General features: G+C 44.1%; 1 protein-coding gene across 3 annotated transcripts in view; it reads left to right on the top strand.

Moving 5' to 3' along the window:
- The window catches only part of kif23 (kinesin family member 23), a 70,388-nt gene that overhangs the window by 41,145 nt on the left and 5,033 nt on the right, over positions 1–24,210 (top strand). For 2 of the 3 annotated variants that reach the window (XM_039017811.1, XM_039017813.1), the window contains 5 exons: positions 984–1,150; positions 5,914–6,087; positions 18,804–19,004; positions 20,690–20,926; positions 22,949–23,037. In XM_039017811.1, the coding sequence (XP_038873739.1) occupies positions 984–1,150; positions 5,914–6,087; positions 18,804–19,004; positions 20,690–20,926; positions 22,949–23,037 (868 nt within the window). The other variant, XM_039017814.1, reaches the window with a different exon arrangement.

Here is a 24,210-nt window from a genome sequence, read left to right on the forward strand (position 1 = left end):
GATGGGGACCCAGGAGTACCGACAGGGCTGGTAGGATGGGGACCCAGGAGTACCGACAGGGCTGGTAGGATGGGGACCCAGGAGTACCGACAGGGCTGGTAGGATGAGGACCCAGGAGTACAACAGGGCTGGTAGGATGAGGACCCAGGAGTACAACAGGGCTGGTAGGATGAGGACCCAGGAGTACAACAGGGCTGGTAGGATGAGGACCCAGGAGTACAACAGGGCTGGTAGGATGAGGACCCAGGAGTACAACAGGGCTGGTAGGATGGGGACCCAGGAGTACAACAGGGCTGGTAGGATGGGGACCCAGGAGTACAACAGGGCTGGTAGGATGAGGACCCAGGAGTACAACAGGGCTGGTAGGATGAGGACCCAGGAGTACAACAGGGCTGGTAGGATGAGGACCCAGGAGTACAACAGGGCTGGTAGGATGAGGACCCAGGAGTACAACAGGGCTGGTAGGATGAGGACCCAGGAGTACAACAGGGCTGGTAGGATGAGGACCCAGGAGTACAACAGGGCTGGTAGGATGGGGACCCAGGAGTACAACAGGGCTGGTAGGATGATGACCCAGGAGTACAACAGGGCTGGTAGGATGAGGACCCAGGAGTACAACAGGGCTGGTAGGATGGGGACCCAGGAGTACAACAGGGCTGGTAGGATGAGGACCCAGGAGTACAACAGGGCTGGTAGGATGAGGACCCAGGAGTACAACAGGGCTGGTAGGATGGGGACCCAGGAGTACAACAGGGCTGGTAGGATGGGGACCCAGGAGTACAACAGGGCTGGTAGGATGAGGACCCAGGAGTACAACAGGGCTGGTAGGATGGGGACCCAGGAGTACAACAGGGCTGGTTCTACGGCTTTTTGATCACGTCTTAATTTGTTTTCCTTCTCTTTCCTTTCCTTCTCTTTCCTTTCCTTCTCTTTCCTTTCCTTCTCTTTCCTTTCCTTCTCTTTCCTCCCCTTTCCCCATCCAGCCGACATGTTGAAGTCCATGCTCCAGGAGCTGGACAGTAGCCTGGTCTCCAAGGAGAACTTCATCCAGGACCAGAGAGGTCAACTGGGGGAGAAGGACAAGACCCTTCATAGCCAGAAGACTGAGATAGACCGTCTGGAGAAGAAGTCCAAGATGCTGGAGTACAAGGTAAACACAATGAAATAGTACAGACTATACTGCTGGCCTTCACCAATCACTACAAGGTATGACAGAGAACAAGCTCCAAAGTCAGGTAGGTGACAGGCGGCCATATTGAGTGTACCAGTCAGGTAGGTGACAGGCGGCCATATTGAGTGTACCAGTCAGGTAGGTACAGACGGCCATATTGAGTGTACCAGTCAGGTAGGTACAGACGGCCATATGGAGTGTACCAGTCAGGTAGGTACAGGCGGCCATATTGAGTGTACCAGTCGGGTAGGTGACAGGCGGCCATATGGAGTGTACCAGTCGGGTAGGTGACAGGCGGCCATATTGAGTGTACCAGTCAGGTAGGTGACAGGCGGCCATATTGAGTGTACCAGTCAGGTAGGTACAGACGGCCATATTGAGTGTACCAGTCAGGTAGGTACAGACGGCCATATGGAGTGTACCAGTCAGGTAGGTACAGGCGGCCATATTGAGTGTACCAGTCGGGTAGGTGACAGGCGGCCATATGGAGTGTACCAGTCAGGTAGGCGACAGGCGGCCATATGGAGTGTACCAGTCGGGTAGGTGACAGGCGGCCATATTGAGTGTACCGGTCGGGTAGGTACAGGCGGCCATATTGAGTGTACCGGTCGGGTAGGTGACAGGCGGCCATATTTAGTGTACCGGTCAGGTAGGTACAGACGGCCATAATGAGTGTACCAGTCAGGTAGATACAGGCGGCCATATTGAGTGTACCGGTCGGGTCGGTGACAGGCAGACAGCCATTTCGATGCAGCGGCTGGGGAACTTTTTGCCATGACAGACTGAGTTTCCCCACCACTGAGCTCAGGACACATAGCTGTAGGCTATTTGCGTAAGGACTAAGATGTAATGAGGTGGGCAGGCCTATTTCATGAAGTTTCCCCTGGATCAGAGCATGACATGTTTTCCCTTTCACATTGAGTGGTTATTGAAAGGAAGAGGGATGGAAAGATTTTTCTAATACATTGAAGAACTATTGTCATTTTCAATAGATGTAAAAACAGACTTTGTTTACTTGCTGTTTTGAGGTGAAAACATTACTTTGAGATGGTGGTGCGTTAAGAAATACTATCAGATCCCCAGATGGGCACATTTATATGCCTACAGTTCTGGTAGCCTATAGGCTTACTTCAATGTGTAACCAGGTAGCCTATAGGCTTACATCTATGTGTAACCAGGTAGCCTATAGGCTTACTTCTATGTGTAACCAGGTAGCCTATAAGCCTAGTTCAATGTGTAACCAGGTAGCCTATAGGCTTACTTCTATGTGTAACCAGGTAGCCTATAGGCCTAGTTCTCTGTGTAACCAGGTAGCCTATAGGCGTATGTGTAACCAGGTAGCCTATAGGCCTAGTTCTGTGTAACCAGGTAGCCTATAGGCCTAGTTCAATGTGTAACCAGGTAGCCTATAGGCTTACTTCTATGTGTAACCAGGTAGCCTATAGGCCTAGTTCTGTGTAACCAGGTAGCCTATAGGCCTAGTTCTGTGTGTAACCAGGTAGCCTATAGGCCTAGTTCTATGTGTAACCAGGTAGCCTATAGGCCTAGTTCTATGTGTAACCGGGTAGCCTATAGGCCTAGTTCTATGTGTAACCGGGTAGCCTATAGGCCTAGTTCTATGTGTAACCGGGTAGCCTATAGGCCTAGTTCTATGTGTAACCGGGTAGCCTATAAGCCCAGTTCTGTGTGTAACCGGGTAGCCTATAGGCCTAGTTCTATGTGTAACCGGGTAGCCTATAGGCCTAGTTCTATGTGTAACCGGGTAGCCTATAGGCCTAGTTCTATGCGTAACCGGGTAGCCTATAGGCTTACTTCTATGCGTAACCGGGTAGCCTATAGGCTTACTTCTATGCGTAACCGGGTAGCCTATAGGCCTAGTTCTGTGTGTAACCGGGTAGCCTATAGGCCTAGTTCTGTGTGTAACCGGGTAGCCTATAGGCCTAGTTCTGTGTGTAACCGGGTAGCCTATAGGCCTAGTTCTGTGTGTAACCGGGTAGCCTATAGGCCTAGTTCTATGCGTAACCGGGTAGCCTATAGGCCTAGTTCTGTGCGTAACCGGGTAGCCTATAGGCCTAGTTCTATGTGTAACCGGGTAGCCTATAGGCTTACTTCTATGCGTAACCGGGTAGCCTATAGGCTTACTTCTATGCGTAACCGGGTAGCCTATAGGCTTAGTTCTATGCGTAACCGGGTAGCCTATAGGCCTAGTTCTATGCGTAACCGGGTAGCCTATAGGCCTAGTTCTATGCGTAACCGGGTAGCCTATAGGCCTAGTTCTATGCGTAACCGGGTAGCCTATAGGCCTAGTTCTATGCGTAACCGGGTAGCCTATAGGCCTAGTTCTGTGCGTAACCGGGTAGCCTATAGGCCTAGTTCTGTGCGTAACCGGGTAGCCTATAGGCCTAGTTTTATGCGTAACCGGGTAGCCTATAGGCCTAGTTCTATGTGTAACCGGGTAGCCTATAGGCCTAGTTCTATGTGTAACCGGGTAGCCTATAGGCCTAGTTCTATGTGTAACCGGGTAGCCTATAGGCCTAGTTCTATGTGTAACCGGGTAGCCTATAGGCCTAGTTCTATGTGTAACCGGGTAGCCTATAGGCCTAGTTCTATGTGTAACCGGGTAGCCTATAGGCCTAGTTCTATGTGTAACCGGGTAGCCTATAGGCCTAGTTCTATGTGTAACCGGGTAGCCTATAGGCCTAGTTCTATGTGTAACCGGGTAGCCTATAGGCCTAGTTCTATGTGTAACCGGGTAGCCTATAGGCCTAGTTCTATGTGTAACCGGGTAGCCTATAGGCCTAGTTCTATGTGTAACCGGGTAGCCTATAGGCCTAGTTCTATGTGTAACCGGGTAGCCTATAGGCCTAGTTCTCTGTGTAACCGGGTAGCCTATAGGCTTACTTCTCTGTGTAACCGGGTAGCCTATAGGCTTACTTCTCTGTGTAACCGGGTAGCCTATAGGCCTAGTTCTATGTGTAACCGGGTAGCCTATAGGCCTAGTTCTATGTGTAACCGGGTAGCCTATAGGCCTAGTTCTATGTGTAACCGGGTAGCCTATAGGCCTAGTTCTATGTGTAACCGGGTAGCCTATAGGCCTAGTTCTATGTGTAACCGGGTAGCCTATAGGCCTAGTTCTCTGTGTAACCGGGTAGCCTATAGGCCTAGTTCTCTGTGTAACCGGGTAGCCTATAGGCTTAGTTCTCTGTGTAACCGGGTAGCCTATAGGCTTAGTTCTCTGTGTAACCGGGTAGCCTATAGGCTTAGTTCTCTGTGTAACCGGGTAGCCTATAGGCTTAGTTCTCTGTGTAACCGGGTAGCCTATAGGCTTAGTTCTCTGTGTAACCGGGTAGCCTATAGGCCTAGTTCTCTGTGTGTAACCGGGTAGCCTATAGGCCTAGTTCTCTGTGTGTAACCGGGTAGCCTATAGGCCTAGTTCTCTGTGTGTAACCGGGTAGCCTATAGGCCTAGTTCTCTGTGTGTAACCGGGTAGCCTATAGGCCTAGTTCTCTGTGTGTAACCGGGTAGCCTATAGGCCTAGTTCTCTGTGTGTAACCGGGTAGCCTATAGGCCTAGTTCTCTGTGTGTAACCGGGTAGCCTATAGGCCTAGTTTTATGTGTAACCGGGTAGCCTATAGGCCTACTTCTGTGCGTAACCGGGTAGCCTATAGGCCTACTTCTGTGCGTAACCGGGTAGCCTATAGGCCTACTTCTGTGCGTAACCGGGTAGCCTATAGGCTTACTTCTGTGCGTAACCGGGTAGCCTATAGGCTTACTTCTGTGCGTAACCGGGTAGCCTATAGGCTTACTTCTGTGCGTAACCGGGTAGCCTATAGGCTTACTTCTGTGCGTAACCGGGTAGCCTATAGGCTTACTTCTGTGCGTAACCGGGTAGCCTATAGGCTTACTTCTGTGCGTAACCGGGTAGCCTATAGGCTTACTTCTGTGCGTAACCGGGTAGCCTATAGGCTTACTTCTGTGCGTAACCGGGTAGCCTATAGGCTTACTTCTGTGCGTAACCGGGTAGCCTATAGGCTTACTTCTGTGCGTAACCGGGTAGCCTATAGGCTTACTTCTGTGCGTAACCGGGTAGCCTATAGGCCTAGTTCTATGCGTAACCGGGTAGCCTATAGGCCTAGTTCTATGCGTAACCGGGTAGCCTATAGGCCTAGTTCTGTGCGTAACCGGGTAGCCTATAGGCCTAGTTCTGTGCGTAACCGGGTAGCCTATAGGCCTAGTTCTGTGCGTAACCGGGTAGCCTATAGGCCTAGTTTTATGTGTAACCGGGTAGCCTATAGGCTTACTTCTATGTGTAACCAGGTGCTCTTCCTTATTCAACATTGACAAGGGCTCTCCAAAGACCATGACTAAATTGACAACGATGAAATAAACAAACTTTTTCCTCAAAAGTGTAGCATAGGCTCTACAAACAACGTGTCCTCTCAGACAATGACAACAGTAAGACTGGAATAATAATATAGTGAATGTATTTACATAAATTACCATAACTCCTATCATTTACAAATGTTTATTTGGTTAACAGAGAATGTACTGCTGGTGATTATATGTAATGGAGAATTGATAGACACTCAAACGCAAACAATTCACACAATGCAGTTAGTCTTTGTCCACCAATCAATCAACCAGTCGACTAAATGGGATCAGCCCTAGTGAACCGGTCAGGTATTTCCTGGTCTGTAGTGCCATGTACTGTCACTTAACATCTCTCTCTCGCTCTCCGTCAGATTGAGATCCTGCAGAAGACCACCAACATCTATGAGGATGACAAGCGTACGTTGCAGCAGGAGCTGGAGAGCAGAGAGCAGCGTCTGCAGAGAGAGCAGACGGAGAAGAGACGCATGGAGCAACGCATGCAGGGCATGGTCCAGGACACCAAACACAAGTGGGAGAAGGAGTGTGTGAGTAGACTAGAGGAGGAGGATCTCTCTCTGTGCCGCAGGAGGGGGATCTTTGCCCTGGGGCTTGTAAACAAAAACGGAGAAATGGAGAGATCTACGGGGCTTTATCCAAGTCCAGCCAAACTTTTGATACAGGAAACAGTGATGAGTATCAACTTTCACCTGTAACAAAACGAAGGGCACTATGGGAGATGACATCTAAAGGTTTAACAGTAGTAGCAGCTGCACTTTGATAAATAACATCACCATAATCAACAACCGATAAAAAGGTTGACTGAATAATCTGCCTCCTACCGCTTAGAGAAAGACACCATCTGTTTCTGTAGAAAAAGACCACTTTAAACCTTAGCTTCCTCAGCCAGAAGAAGTTAACCAGCTCATCTATATGTTTTATAAACGTCCAATCCAGATCAATCCAAAGGCCTCAGTATTTATCTGCAGGAACACGTTCCATTGGAGAACCGTCTAATGAAAATGCAGTTAATCTGGAACATTCTTACCAGACTTTAAAAACAGTGTATTTAGTTTTGCTCAAGTTTTAAATCGGCAAAGGGATTCCTGCATACAGTGCATTCAGGAAGTATTCAGGCCCCTTGACGTTTTCCACATTTTGTTACAGCCTTATTCTAAAATGGATTAATTAAAACATTTTTCTTATCAATCTACACACAGTAATCTATAATGACAAAATGTTTGCTATTTTTTTATATGTATATAATATAAAAAATAGCAAACATGTTGTCATTATAGATTATTGTGTGTGTGTGTGTGTATATATATATATATATATACAGTTGAAGTCGGAAGTTTACGTACACTTAGGTTGGAGTCAATTAACTTGTTTTTCAACCACTCCACAAATTTCTTGTTAACAAACTATAGTTTTGGCAAGTCAGTTAGGACATCTACTTTGTGCATGACACAAGTCATTTTTCCAACAATTGTTTACAGACAATAAGACTATTTCAATTATAACTCACTGTTTCACAATTCCAGTGGGTCAGAAGTTTACTGAGCCTTTCTGGAAAATTCCAGAAAATAATGTCATGGGTTTAGAAGCTTCTGATAGGCTAATTGACATCATTTGAGTCAATTGGAGGTGTACCTGTGGATGTATTTCAAGACCTACCTTCAATCTCAGTGCCTCTTTGCTTGACATCATGGGAAAATCAAAAGAAATCAGCCAAGACCTCAGAAAAAGAATTGTAGACCTCCACAAGTCGGGTTCATCCTTGGGAGCAATTTCTAAACGCCTGAAGGTACCACGTTCATCTGTACAAACAATAGTACGCAAATATAAACACCATGGGACTACGCAGCCGTCATACCGCTCAGGAAGGAGACGCGTTCTGTCTCATAGAGATGAACGTACTTTGGTGCGACAATTGCAAATCAATCCCAGAACAACAGCAAAGGACCTTGTGAAGATGCTGGAGGAAGCAGGTACAAAAGTATCTATATCCACAGTAAAACGTGTCCTATATCGACATAACCTGAAATGCCGCTCAGCAAGGAAGAAGCCACTGCTCCAAAACCGCCATAAAAAAGCCACACTACGGTTTGCAACTGCACATGGGGACAAAGATCGTACTTTTTGGAGAAATGTCCTCTGGTCTGATGTAACAGAAATATAACTGTTTGGCCATAATGACCATCGTTATGTTTAGAGGAAAAAGGAGGAGGCTTGCAAGCTGAAGAACACCATCCCAACCGTGAAGCACGGGGGTGGCAGCATCATGTTGTGGGGGTGCTTTGCTGCAGGAGGGACAGGTACACTTCACAAAATAGATGGCATCATGAGGGAGGGAAATTATGTGGATATATAGAAGCAACATCTCAAGACATCAGTCAGGAAGTTAAAGCTTGGTCGCAAATGGGTCTTCCAAATGGACAATGACCCCAAGCATACTTCCAAAGTTGTGGCAAAATGGCTTAAGGATAACAAAGTCAAGGTATTGGAGTGGCCATCACAAAGCCCTGACCTCAATCTTATAGAAAATGTGTGGCCAGAACTGAAAAAGTGTGTGCGAGCAAACCTGACTCAGTTACACCAACTCTGTCAGGAGGAATGGGCCAAAATTCACCCAAGTTATTGTAGGAAGCTTGTAGAAGGCTACCCAAAACGTTTGACCCAAGTTAAACAATTTAAAGGCAATGCTACCAAATACTAATTGAGTGTATGTAAACTTCTAACCCACTGGGAATGTGATGAAAGAAATAAAACCTGAAATAAATAATTCTCTCTACTATTATTCTAACATTTCACATTATTAAAATAGTGGTGGATAGTGGTTAAACAGCCGCAGATCCGGGTCTGATGGAATCGTGAGTAACCGCTGTGAATTACCGTGGGCACCTTCAACAATGCTCCGCTGGATGAGGGGTAGCGCAGGCAGCCTGTGAGGCGTGTGAAGGCCCCATTTTGATTTGTTTAGCAGGTAGTATTTGTCAGAATGGTTCCTGAGCACTCCCTCCCTCTGCCACTATAGCTGAGGAACCCCGTCTGATTGGTGCTTGGCCTGATCGTTCAGGGTGGCGCTCTCAAATGCCTCCTGTTATTGGGTAGCATCCTTCAGTAAGGCCGGTCGCTCCTGAAGCTCCTTGTTCTCCAAGTGAGGCCAAATCATCCCACCCTTTAAGTCACAAATGTCTTTGCATTTTTCACAAAGGAAGGTGGCGAGGGTCCTTCTTTTACACTAAAACAAACATAATTTACAGTTCTCACATTTCATGGCTTTTGTAGACTGGCTACCATCTTCAGTCATGGCTAGCTTGTATATGCACAGATGGTGTGCACTCGGGTCTGGAAATACAGTCCCAGCACTAGCCGGGTGGCTCCAATTAATTAGAAAGAAACAAATAAAGTAGAATGCTCTGTTAGACTTCACTGTAGTTGGTCAGAGCAGCTGGCTATCAACTGGTGGCTATCAACTGGTGGCTATCAACTGGTGGCTATCAACTGGTGGCTATCAACTGGTGGCTATCAACTGGTGGCTATCAACTGGTGGCTATCAACTGGTGGCTATCAACTGGTGGCTATCAACTGGTGGCTATCAACTGGTGGCTATCAACTGGTGGCTATCAACTGGTGGCTATCAACTGGTGGCAAGCACTTTGAAGAACACAAGTAACGTAGAAACGTAGAGCAGACTTCATCAGGGTGCTTCATCTGTTTTCCTACTCGTTAGTTAACTTACTCCATTAAGCATTAAAAACCAAGAACTCAGGACCCGTATTAACTTGTACAACAATCACCTGGGCGAGTATTAACTAGTACAACAATCACCTGGGCGAGTATTAACTAGTACAACAATCACCTGGGCGAGTATTAACTGGTACAACAATCACCTGGGCGAGTATTAACTTGTACAACAATCACCTGGGCGAGTATTAACTTGTACAACAATCACCTGGGCGAGTATTAACTAGTACAACAATCACCTGGGCGAGTATTAACTAGTACAACAATCACCTGGGCGAGTATTAACTGGTACAACAATCACCTGGGCGAGTATTAACTAGTACAACAATCACCTGGGCGAGTATTAACTAGTACAACAATCACCTGGGCGAGTATTAACTGGTACAACAATCACCTGGGCGAGTATTAACTGGTACAACAATCACCTGGGCGAGTATTAACTGGTACAACAATCACCTGGGCGAGTATTAACTGGTACAACAATCACCTGGGCGAGTATTAACTGGTACAACAATCACCTGGGCGAGTATTAACTGGTACAACAATCACCTGGGCGAGTATTAACTGGTACAACAATCACCTGGGCGAGTATTAACCGGTACAACAATCACCTGTAGTAGTTGTATTAACCGGTACAACAATCACCTGTAGTAGTTGTATTAACTGGTACAACAATCACCTGTAGTAGGTGTATTAACCGGTACAACAATCACCTGTAGTAGTTGTATTAACCGGTACAACAATCACCTGTAGTAGTTGTATTAACTGGTACAACAATCACCTGTAGTAGGTGTATTAACCGGTACAACAATCACCTGTAGTAGTTGTATTAACCGGTACAACAATCACCTGGGCGAGTGTATTAACCGGTACAACAATCACCTGTAGTAGGTGTATTAACTGGTACAACAATCACCTGTAGTAGTTGTATTAACTAGTACAACAATCACCTGTAGTAGTTGTATTAACCGGTACAACAATCACCTGTAGTAGTTGTATTAACTGGTACAACAATCACCTGTAGTAGTTGTATTAACCGGTACAACAATCACCTGTAGTAGGTGTATTAACCGGTACAACAATCACCTGTAGTAGGTGTATTAACCGGTACAACAATCACCTGTAGTAGTTGTATTAACCGGTACAACAATCACCTGTAGTAGGTGTATTAACCGGTACAACAATCACCTGTAGTAGGTGTATTAACTAGTACAACAATCACCTGTAGTAGGTGTATTAACTAGTACAACAATCACCTGTAGTAGGTGTATTAACCGGTACAACAATCACCTGTAGTAGGTGTATTAACCGGTACAACAATCACCTGTAGTAGTTGTATTAACCGGTACAACAATCACCTGTAGTAGTTGTATTAACCGGTACAACAATCACCTGTAGTAGGTGTATTAACCGGTACAACAATCACCTGTAGTAGTTGTATTAACCGGTACAACAATCACCTGTAGTAGGTGTATTAACCGGTACAACAATCACCTGTAGTAGGTGTATTAACTGGTACAACAATCACCTGTAGTAGTTGTATTAACCGGTACAACAATCACCTGTAGTAGTTGTATTAACCGGTACAACAATCACCTGTAGTAGTTGTATTAACCGGTACAACACACCTGTAGTAGGTGTATTAACCGGTACAACAATCACCTGTAGTAGTTGTATTAACCGGTACAACAATCACCTGTAGTAGGTGTATTAACCGTACAACACATCACTGTAGTAGGTGTATTAACCGGTACAACAATCACCTGTAGTAGTTGTATTAACCGGTACAACAATCACCTGTAGTAGGTGTATTAACCGGTACAACAATCACCTGTAGTAGTTGTATTAACCGGTACAACAATCACCTGTAGTAGTTGTATTAACCGGTACAACAATCACCTGTAGTAGTTGTATTAACCGGTACAACAATCACCTGTAGTAGGTGTATTAACCGGTACAACAATCACCTGTAGTAGTTGTATTAACCGGTACAACAATCACCTGTAGTAGTTGTATTAACCGGTACAACAATCACCTGTAGTAGGTGTATTAACCGGTACAAAATCACCTGTAGTAGTTGTATTAACCGGTACAACAATCACCTGTAGTAGTTGTATTAACCGGTACAACACACCTGTAGTAGTTGTATTAACCGTACAACAATCACCTGTAGTAGGTGTATTAACCGGTACAACAATCACCTGTAGTAGTTGTATTAACCGGTACAACAATCACCTGTAGTAGGTGTATTAACCGGTACAACAATCACCTGTAGTAGTTGTATTAACCGGTACAACAATCACCTGTAGTAGGTGTATTAAACCGTACACAATCACCTGTAGTAGGTGTATTACCGGTACAACAAATCACCTGTAGTAGTTGTATAACGGTACAACATCACCTAGTAGGTGTATTAACCGGTACAACAACTCACCTGTAGTAGTTGTATTAACCGGTACAACAATCACCTGTAGTAGTTGTATTAACGGTACAACAATCACCTGGCGAGTGTATTAACCGGTACAACAATCACCTGTGGGAGTATTACCGGTACAACAATCACCTGGGGTAGTATTAACTGGTACAACAATCACCTGGGCGAGTGTATTCACCGGTACAACAATCACCTGTAGTAGTTGTATTAACCGGTACAAACAATCACCTGTAGTAGTGTATTAACCGGTACAACAATCACCTGTAGTAGGTGTATTAACCGGTTACAACAATCACCTGTAGTAGTTGTATTAACCGGTACAACAATCACCTGTAGTAGTTGTAGTAACCGGTACAACAATCACCTGTAGTAGGTGTATTAACGGTACAACAATCACCTGTAGTAGGTGTATTTAACCGGTACAACAATCACCTGTAGTAGTTGTATTAACCGGTACAACAATCACCTGTAGTAGTTGTATTACCGGTACAACAATCACCTGGTAGTAGGTGTATTAACCGGTACAACAATCCCTGTAGTAGTTGTATTAACCGGATACAACAATCACCTGGAGTAGTTGTATTAACCGGTACAACAATCACCTGTAGTAGTTGTATTAACCGTACAACAATCACCTGTAGTAGTTGTATTAACCAGGTACAACAATCACCTGTAGTAGGTGTATTAACCGGTACAACAATCACCTGTAGTAGGTGTATTAACCGGTACAACAATCACCTGTAGTAGGTTGTATTAACCGGTACAACAATCACCTGTAGTAGTTGTATTAACCGTACAACAATCACCTGTAGTAGTTGTATTAACCGGTACAACAATCACCTGTAGTAGTTGTATTAACCGGTACAACAATCACCTGTAGTAGTTGTATAACCGGTACAACAATCACCTGCTTAGTAGGTGTATTAACCGGTACAACAATCACCTGTAGTAGGTGTATAACCGGTACAACAATCACCTGTAGTAGTTGTATTACCGTTACAAACAATCACCTTGTATTAGTTTGTATTAACCGTATACAAACAATCCACACTGTAGTAGGTGTATTAAACCGGTACAAACAATCACCTGTAGTAGTTGTAATTTACACCGGTACCAACAATCACCTGGGCGAGTGTATTAACCGGTACAACAATCACCTGTAGTAGGTGTATTAACCGGTTACATACAATCACCTGTAGTAGTTGTATTAACCGGGTACAACAATCACCCTAGTAGTAGTGTAATTAACCGTGGGTTACAACAATTCACCTGTAGGTAAGTGTGTATTAACCGGTAACAAATTCACCTGTAGTAGTTGTATTAACCGGTACACAACAATCACCTGTAGTAGGTGTATTAACCGGTACAGACAATCACCTGTAGTAGTTGTATTAACCGTACAACAATCACCTGTAGTAAGTTGTATTAACCGGTACAACAATCACTGTAGTAGGTGTATTAACCGGTACAACAATCACCTGTAGTAGTTGTATTAACGGTACAACAATCACCTGTAGTAGTTGTATTAACCGGTACAACAATCACCTGTAGTAGTTGTATTAACCGGTACAACAATCACCTGTAGTAGGTGTATTAACCGGTACAAACAATCACCTGTAGTAGTTGTATTAAACCGGTACAACAATCACCTGTAGTAGGTGTATTAACCGGTACAACAATCACCTGTAGTAGTTGTATTAACCGGTACAACAATCACCTGTAGTAGGTGTATTAACCGGTACAACAATCACCTGGGCGAGTGTATTAACTAGTACAACAATCACCTGGGCGAGTGTATTAACTGGTACAACAATCACCTGTAGTAGGTGTATTAACCGGTACAACAATCACCTGTAGTAGGTGTATTAACCGGTACAACAATCACCTGTAGTAGGTGTATAACCGGTACAACAATCACCTGTAGTAGGTGTATTAACCGGTACAACAATCACCTGTAGTAGGTGTATTAACCGGTACAACAATCACCTGTAGTAGGTGTATTAACCGGTACAACAATCACCTGTAGTAGGTGTATTAACTGGTACAACAATCACCTGTAGTAGGTGTATTAACCGGTACAACAATCACCTGTAGTAGTTGTATTAACCGGTACAACAATCACCTGTAGTAGTTGTATTAACCGGTACAACAATCACCTGTAGTAGTTGTATTAACCGGTACAACAATCACCTGTAGTAGTTGTATTAACCGGTACAACAATCACCTGTAGTAGTTGTATTAAACCGGTACAACAATCACCTGTAGTAGTTGTATTAACCGGTACAACAATCACCTGCGTGGATTACCGGAATACAAACAATCACTGTAGTAGGGTGTTTAACCGGTACAACAATCACCTGTAGTAGGTGTATTAACCGGTACAACAATTCACCTGTAGTAGGTGTATTAAACCGGTACAACAATCACCTGTAGGAGTTGTATTAACCGGTACACAATCACCTGGAGTAGGTGTATTACCGGTACAACAATCACCTGTAGTAGTTGTATTAACCGGTACAACAATACCTGTAGTAGGTGTATTAACCGGTACAACAATCACCTGTAGTAGGTGTATTAACCGGTACCACAATCACCTGGGCGAGTGTATTAACCGGTACAACAATCACCTGTAGTAGTGTATTAACCGGTACACACAATCACCTGTAGTAGGTGTATTAACCGGTACAACAATCACCTGTAGTAGGTGTATTAACCGGTACAACAATCACCTGTAGTAGGTGTATTAACCGGTACAACAATCACCTGTAGTAGTTGTATTAACCGGTACAACAATCACCTGTAGTAGGTGTATTAACCGGTACAACAATCACCTGTAGTAGGTGTATTAACCGGTACAACAATCACCTGTAGTAGTTGTATTAACTGGTACAACAATCACCTGTAGTAGTTGTATTAACCGGTACAACAATCACCTGTAGTAGTTGTATTAACTGGTACAACAATCACCTGTAGTAGGTGTATTAACCGGTACAACAATCACCTGTAGTAGTTGTATTAACCGGTACAACAATCACCTGTAGTAGTTGTATTAACCGGTACAACAATCACCTGTAGTAGGTGTATTAACTGGTACAACAATCACCTGTAGTAGGTGTATTAACCGGTACAACAATCACCTGGGCGAGTGTATTAACCGGTACAACAATCACCTGTAGTAGTTGTATTAACCGGTACAACAATCACCTGTAGTAGGTGTATTAACCGGTACAACAATCACCTGTAGTAGGTGTATTAACCGGTACAACAATCACCTGGGCGAGTGTATTAACCGGTACAACAATCACCTGTAGTAGTTGTATTAACCGGTACAACAATCACCTGTAGTAGTTGTATTAACCGGTACAACAATCACCTGTAGTAGGTGTATTAACCGGTACAACAATCACCTGGGCGAGTGTATTAACCGGTACAACAATCACCTGGGCGAGTGTATTAACCGGTACAACAATCACCTGTAGTAGTTGTATTAACCGGTACAACAATCACCTGTAGTAGTTGTATTAACCGGTACAACAATCACCTGTAGTAGTTGTATTAACTGGTACAACAATCACCTGTAGTAGTTGTATTAACCGGTACAACAATCACCTGTAGTAGGTGTATTAACTGGTACAACAATCACCTGGGCGAGTGTATTAACCGGTACAACAATCACCTGTAGTAGTTGTATTAACCGGTACAACAATCACCTGTAGTAGTTGTATTAACTGGTACAACAATCACCTGTAGTAGGTGTATTAACTAGTACAACAATCACCTGTAGTAGGTGTATTAACCGGTACAACAATCACCTGTAGTAGTTGTATTAACCGGTACAACAATCACCTGTAGTAGTTGTATTAACCGGTACAACAATCACCTGTAGTAGTTGTATTAACCGGTACAACAATCACCTGTAGTAGTTGTATTAACCGGTACAACAATCACCTGTAGTAGTTGTATTAACCGGTACAACAATCACCTGTAGTAGGTGTATTAACCGGTACAACAATCACCTGTAGTAGGTGTATTAACCGGTACAACAATCACCTGTAGTAGGTGTATTAACCGGTACAACAATCACCTGTAGTAGGTGTATTAACCGGTACAACAATCACCTGTAGTAGGTGTATTAACCGGTACAACAATCACCTGTAGTAGTTGTATTAACCGGTACAACAATCACCTGTAGTAGTTGTATTAACCGGTACAACAATCACCTGTAGTAGTTGTATTAACCGGTACAACAATCACCTGTAGTAGTTGTATTAACCGGTACAACAATCACCTGTAGTAGGTGTATTAACCGGTACAACAATCACCTGTAGTAGTTGTATTAACCGGTACAACAATCACCTGTAGTAGTTGTATTAACCGGTACAACAATCACCTGTAGTAGTTGTATTAACCGGTACAACAATCACCTGTAGTAGTTGTATTAACCGGTACAACAATCACCTGTAGTAGTTGTATTAACCGGTACAACAATCACCTGTAGTAGTTGTATTAACCGGTACAACAATCACCTGTAGTAGTTGTATTAACCGGTACAACAATCACCTGTAGTAGGTGTATTAACCGGTACAACAATCACCTGTAGTAGGTGTATTAACCGGTACAACAATCACCTGTAGTAGTTGTATTAACCGGTACAACAATCACCTGTAGTAGTTGTATTAACCGGTACAACAATCACCTGTAGTAGTTGTATTAACCGGTACAACAATCACCTGTAGTAGTTGTATTAACCGGTACAACAATCACCTGTAGTAGGTGTATTAACCGGTACAACAATCACCTGTAGTAGTTGTATTAACCGGTACAACAATCACCTGTAGTAGTTGTATTAACCGGTACAACAATCACCTGTAGTAGTTGTATTAACCGGTACAACAATCACCTGTAGTAGTTGTATTAACCGGTACAACAATCACCTGTAGTAGGTGTATTAACCGGTACAACAATCACCTGTAGTAGGTGTATTAACCGGTACAACAATCACCTGTAGTAGTTGTATTAACCGGTACAACAATCACCTGTAGTAGGTGTATTAACCGGTACAACAATCACCTGTAGTAGGTGTATTAACCGGTACAACAATCACCTGTAGTAGTTGTATTAACCGGTACAACAATCACCTGTAGTAGGTGTATTAACCGGTACAACAATCACCTGTAGTAGGTGTATTAACCGGTACAACAATCACCTGTAGTAGTTGTATTAACCGGTACAACAATCACCTGTAGTAGTTGTATTAACCGGTACAACAATCACCTGTAGTAGGTGTATTAACCGGTACAACAATCACCTGTAGTAGGTGTATTAACCGGTACAACAATCACCTGTAGTAGGTGTATTAACCGGTACAACAATCACCTGTAGTAGTTGTATTAACCGGTACAACAATCACCTGTAGTAGTTGTATTAACTGGTACAACAATCACCTGTAGTAGTTGTATTAACCGGTACAACAATCACCTGTAGTAGTTGTATTAACCGGTACAACAATCACCTGTAGTAGTTGTATTAACCGGTACAACAATCACCTGTAGTAGTTGTATTAACCGGTACAACAATCACCTGGGCGAGTGTATTAACCGGTACAACAATCACCTGTAGTAGGTGTATTAACCGGTACAACAATCACCTGTAGTAGGTGTATTAACCGGTACAACAATCACCTGTAGTAGTTGTATTAACCGGTACAACAATCACCTGTAGTAGTTGTATTAACCGGTACAACAATCACCTGTAGTAGGTGTATTAACCGGTACAACAATCACCTGTAGTAGTTGTATTAACCGGTACAACAATCACCTGTAGTAGTTGTATTAACCGGTACAACAATCACCTGTAGTAGGTGTATTAACCGGTACAACAATCACCTGGGCGAGTGTATTAACCGGTACAACAATCACCTGTAGTAGGTGTATTAACCGGTACAACAATCACCTGTAGTAGGTGTATTAACCGGTACAACAATCACCTGGGCGAGTGTATTAACCGGTACAACAATCACCTGTAGTAGTTGTATTAACCGGTACAACAATCACCTGTAGTAGGTGTATTAACCGGTACAACAATCACCTGTAGTAGTTGTATTAACCGGTACAACAATCACCTGTAGTAGTTGTATTAACCGGTACAACAATCACCTGTAGTAGGTGTATTAACCGGTACAACAATCACCTGGGCGAGTGTATTAACCGGTACAACAATCACCTGGGCGAGTGTATTAACCGGTACAACAATCACCTGTAGTAGTTGTATTAACCGGTACAACAATCACCTGTAGTAGTTGTATTAACCGGTACAACAATCACCTGTAGTAGTTGTATTAACCGGTACAACAATCACCTGTAGTAGGTGTATTAACCGGTACAACAATCACCTGTAGTAGTTGTATTAACTAGTACAACAATCACCTGTAGTAGTTGTATTAACCGGTACAACAATCACCTGTAGTAGTTGTATTAACCGGTACAACAATCACCTGTAGTAGGTGTATTAACCGGTACAACAATCACCTGTAGTAGTTGTATTAACCGGTACAACAATCACCTGTAGTAGTTGTATTAACCGGTACAACAATCACCTGTAGTAGGTGTATTAACCGGTACAACAATCACCTGTAGTAGTTGTATTAACCGGTACAACAATCACCTGTAGTAGGTGTATTAACCGGTACAACAATCACCTGTAGTAGGTGTATTAACCGGTACAACAATCACCTGTAGTAGTTGTATTAACCGGTACAACAATCACCTGTAGTAGGTGTATTAACCGGTACAACAATCACCTGTAGTAGTTGTATTAACCGGTACAACAATCACCTGTAGTAGGTGTATTAACCGGTACAACAATCACCTGTAGTAGGTGTATTAACCGGTACAACAATCACCTGTAGTAGTTGTATTAACCGGTACAACAATCACCTGTAGTAGTTGTATTAACCGGTACAACAATCACCTGTAGTAGGTGTATTAACCGGTACAACAATCACCTGTAGTAGTTGTATTAACCGGTACAACAATCACCTGTAGTAGGTGTATTAACGCTGGTTCTGGTTTGTGTTTCCAGGAGCGTCGTGTGTGTGCCAAGCAGCTGGAGATGCAGAACAAGCTGTGGGTGAAAGACGAGAAGCTGAAGCAGCTGAAGGCCATCGTGACGGAGAGCAAGACCCCCTCAGACCAGCGCCCCGCCCCCGACAAGCCCCAGCGCCCCTCCCGGGAGAAGGACCGCGTCCCCGCCAAGAGATCGGCCTCGCCGTCACCCGTTCCCGTACGTTACCACGACATGGTGCTTCTAGAGCACTGACTCATCCAGTTAATATACCCTACTGAAGTGTTTTCCTAATCAAAGGAAGCAAACGGAATCCCCTCTCCAAAACAAACTACTGTTTCCCCCTTTACTGCTAACAGGTTGACCAGCCTCAGCTGACTGACTGGTCTGTTAATCATGATGTGAAAACACATCTACTGACTGGTCTGTTAATCATGATGTGAAAACACATCTACTGACTGGTCTGTTAATCATGATGTGAAAACACATCTACTGACTGGTCTGTTAATCATGATGTGAAAACACATCTACTGACTGGCCTGTTAATCATGATGTGAAAACACATCTACTGACTGGTCTGTTAATCATGATGTGAAAACACATCTACTGACTGGTCTGTTAATCATGATGTGAAAACACATCTACTGACTGGTCTGTTAATCATGATGTGAAAACACATCTACTGACTGGTCTGTTAATCATGATGTGAAAACACATCTACTGACTGGTCTGTTAATCATGATGTGAAAACACATCTACTGACTGGTCTGTTAATCATGATGTGAAAACACATCTACTTGTTATTTTACAATGTGGACTTAACGATTTCAATTTACTGACCCTGACCTTTTGTGGAAGGTTTATATGAATCCACTGACTTTGATTAGATGTAACATTATGTAATTGTGTGTTGTCTATCTGGTGTGTATGCAGCCTGTGTATGTTTGTTAGTGTGTGCAGGCAGCCATGTATTGGATGGATGGATGGATGTAATGGATGGATGGTATGTAAATGGATGGATGGTATGTAATGGATGGATGGATGCTATGTATCCCAACTAGCTGGTTGACTTGTCTATCTGCACCACCACCATACTTTGCCCTGCAGCCCGTCCACTCCAGGTCCAGCCAGGCCCTAGACCCAGTGTACGCCCCTCCCCATCCTCAGCAGGTCAGGCGGTGGCCGGGCTCCCACCCCACCTCCCCTCCGCAGAGTGACAGCACCAGTTCCCCCTCTGTAACCTCCTGCATCTCAGAGTGGGAGCAGAGAGTCCCTCAGGACAGACACGCTATCGCTAACCCGGCCCAGTACCGGACCCTTAAGACTAGAACCCTAGCTCAGACCCAGGGTCTACCCAGCAGCCTTAGCAGGAGGAGAGGCAGGTGTTGGGACAGAGAGGAAGAGAGAGAGGTTCCTGACCAGACCTGTGATCTAGACCTAGAGGAGCAGGAAGGAGATTACAGGGTCAGTGAGTCTCAACAGACTAAGGTGGTAAGGTCATCTGGTAGGTAGCAGAACTGCAGTAGATTACTCTAACCAGCTCATCAGCTGACCTTTAGGTTTGTGAACGCTCCTCCCTCTATATAACTGGTACTATGTTCTTGTTTACACTTTAGACCGAAATAAAATGATTTTCTAACGTAACAGGATTGGTTGTTCCTCCTAAAACATCAATGTATAACAACATGTCCACTATCAAACCATGTTTCAGTCGATTTCTACCACCATGATGACTGATCCCTGATGGAATCAGATTGAGTGGTTTGGTTGGCTAGATTGTACTTCCTGTAGAGTTGATGTTCTATTACTGTCACTAACTCCAGCAATGGAATGGTTTTATTGTTAGCAACACATGATGCTCTGACTCTGGCTGTCCCCTCTGCTTCGTTTCCGTCGACGACCAGACGGGTACCCCGGTGCGTGCGGTCCACAGGCGCTCCCACTCTGCGGGCGGGGAGAGGTGGGTGAACCACAAGCCGTCGTCGAACGTGGAGCTGGACACGGTGATGCAGCCCATCCTGGGTTCCAACGCCATTAAGGTCTCTGCCCCCAGCGAGAAGGCCCTGGCCAAGTGTGACAAGTACATGCTCACTCACCAAGACGTGGCCTCTGATGGAGAGATACAGACCAAACTCATTAAGGTACGTACCGGCCAGACTTGCAAAAAGCTCTCTACCGTTAAATTTCAATTAATAGCCTGGCGGTTAATTTGCTTTAATCACTGAACACAACCAGCGCTTATTAGAGACAGGCTTCTATTTCCTTACTAACCCCCCCACCCCCACCCTGCAGTCTCGCCCTCTTCTGATTTTCCACTTTTTGACTTCGCCGTTCTCTCACTCGTTTTGGATCGATTCCAGATTGCCTGGCTGTTGCCTCACCCAAATGTTGTTCTGCCAATTTGATCACTGCTAGCTTGAATTTGATGTCATTTTCTTTTAGTTGACACCATGGCTGGCAGCGAGTAGTGAATATTTTTTTAATGCCCGTGGGAATATCAGAGTTGTCCATTTGTAACCTTGAAATCAGTTCATTTAGACCCGCCGTTTATTTGACACGGTGTTTATTTGCTGAAATGTGTGCCGATGCCTGGTGTCGTAGCGTTTGCTGTCATGTGAAGATTGTTATATTATCAAATCAATTCTCTATGTGTAATTATTCCTTACGTGATTAAACTAATCATGTAACTTTAATTAACTAGGAAGTTGGGGCACCACGGGAAAATGTTTAGTCTATTTCCCGGATGAACTCTTCAGATATTTTCATATCTTATCGATTTAGTCTTCTATTAATGTATTATTACCTCGTCAGTCTCATTCCTGAATGTCACAAACCCTTGGATATCTGCACGAACCCTCGCATCAAAAATCATGAATCAGCGATATACAAATTGGCTTAATTATTTATTTACTAACTAATCAATTACATAAAACACACACGCAATAGTTAATCATTGGTTGCTGACATGATACACTGCTATGTCCCTAGTGGGATAAGCCGATATGACGGCTTTGTAGACAAAGGAAAGGGGTGGGGCCAGCTCAAGAGCGGGAAACTCGGAGTGGACCCCCGTACATACACCACACTCATGGACATGCTTGTACTTTGAACATGAACAACCACTCATCCGAAAATAAATTGCAATTTACATATTTACGAGTGTATGCCTTTGTTGTTGCTCTCTGCGATCACTGGTCCGTCTGCTGGATAGATTGTCGACAGTCTCTGTTTTGTCCACCAGCGATCAGTCTTACGGAGTTGTAGCTTGTTATAAAGGATACGTCAGAGTACTATTCGATCGTTCGGCCGGTTGCATTTACCAGACTAAAGTATTAAAACTGCTGCAGTCTGAATAATTGTTCTTTAGTTTATAGAGTTCTTAGCCATTTCAAAATGGGAATGATCTCCACATTCTCTGTTCTTGTCCTTTTGGTAGAGTTGCCAACCATTTCAACATGTAGCGACAGCTTCCATGTTTTCTGGTCTAATGTACATTTTGTCAAGTGTTTTTTAAAACTTTTAGTGGAAAAGGGGGTGTTCCATGACACCGTGTAATGTATGTGACCTCGCGGGGGCGTTCCGTGTAATGTCTGTGCTCACGGGGGCGTTCCGTGTAATGTCTGTGGCTCGCGTGGGCGTTCCGTGTAATGTCTGTGGCTCGCGGGGGCGTGGCCACTGACTGATCCTAAGTTAATATGAAAAACAATTCTCATTTAGAAGATTAACATCACATAGACTTTTGGAAAGATAATTTATTTTTTCCCACATTCAGATGCTAACCCCATCATTGAATAAAGGTGAAATAAATCAAATTAAATTGAGAAGTGTATACTGTCCTTCATGAGGTCACCAAATGAAACAATCTCGACGTGACTTTTCCTTAAGTGTCCCCGGACCATTCCAAATGCCGCCTGTGGCCTGATGCCGCCTGTGGCCTAATCAATTCAAATCAAATGTTATTTGTCACATGCTTGGTAAACAACAGGTGTAAACTAACAGTGAAATGCTGACTGCCGGAGAAATAGTAGAATAAATACACAATAAGTAACGATTACTTGGCTATATACTGGGAGTACCAGTACGGAGTCGATGTGCAGGGGTATGACTAAAATGTAAATGTGTTCTGATGCCTGTGTTCTGATGCCTGTGTTGTGAACTTTAAGGGTGAAGTTTTCAAGACACGAGGTGGAGGACAGTCAGTCCAGTTCACTGATATAGAAACTCTGAGACAGGAGCTGCCCACTGGACCAAGGTAGGTGTCCTGTCTACTGCCATTTTAATGTCTGCTAACTTACTGCTTCTGCTAACTTACTACTACATAGAGACTGAGACCGGAGCTTCCCATCTGGAAGAACGTAGGTTTCCTGTCTACTGCTAACTTAGTACTGCTACTAGTAGTACTAGTACCACTGTTACTGCTAACTTACTCCATACATGCATACATCCCATGTTTTCATGAGTTGAATTAAAATACTACAGAAATGTTCCATATGCACACAAAAGCTTATTTCTCTCAGATTTTGTGCAAAAATGTGTTTACATCCCTGTTAGTGAGCATTTATCCTTTGCTAAGATAATCCATCCACCTGACAGTTGTGGCATATCAATAAGCTGATTAAACAGCATGATCATTAAACAGCTGCACCTTGTGCTGGGGACAATAGAAGGCCACTCTAAAATGTGCAGTTGTCACACAATACCACATGTCTTGAGGGAGCGTGCAATTGGCATGCTGACTGCAGGAATGTCCACCAGAGCTGTTGCCAGAGAATTTTATGTTAATTTCTCTACCATAAGCCGCCTCCAACGTCGTTTTAGAGAATTTGTCAGTACGGCCAACCGTCCTCACAACCTCAGACCACGTGTAACCACGCCAGCCCAGGACCTCCACATCCGGCTTCTTCACCTGAAGGATCGTCTGAGACCAGCCACCTGGACAGCTGATGAAACTGTGGGTTTGCACAACCGAAGAATTTCAGCACAAACTGTCATAAACCGTCTCAGGGAAGCTCATCTGTGTGCTCGTCGTCCTCACCAGGTTCTTGACCAGACTGCAGTTCAGCTTCGTAACCGACTTCAGTGGGTAAATGTTCACCTTCGATGGCCACTGGCATGCTGGAGAAGTGTGCTCTTCACGGATGAATCCCGGTTTCAACTGTCCCTGGCAGATGGCAGACAGCGTGTATGGAGTCATGTGGGCAAGCAGTTTGCTGATGTCAACGTTGTGAACAGAGTGCCCCGTGGTGGGGTTATGGTATGGGCAGGCATAAGCTACGGACAATGAACACAATTGCATTTTATTGATTTGAATGCACAGAGATACCGTGACGAGATCCTGAGGCCAATTGTCGTGCCATTCATCCGCCGCCATCACCTCATGTTTCAGCATGATAATGCATGGCCCCATGTTGCAGGGGCCATGCAT

This window comes from Salvelinus namaycush, chromosome 21 (genome assembly GCF_016432855.1).
Source record: "Salvelinus namaycush isolate Seneca chromosome 21, SaNama_1.0, whole genome shotgun sequence".
Lineage (NCBI taxonomy): Eukaryota > Metazoa > Chordata > Actinopteri > Salmoniformes > Salmonidae > Salvelinus > Salvelinus namaycush.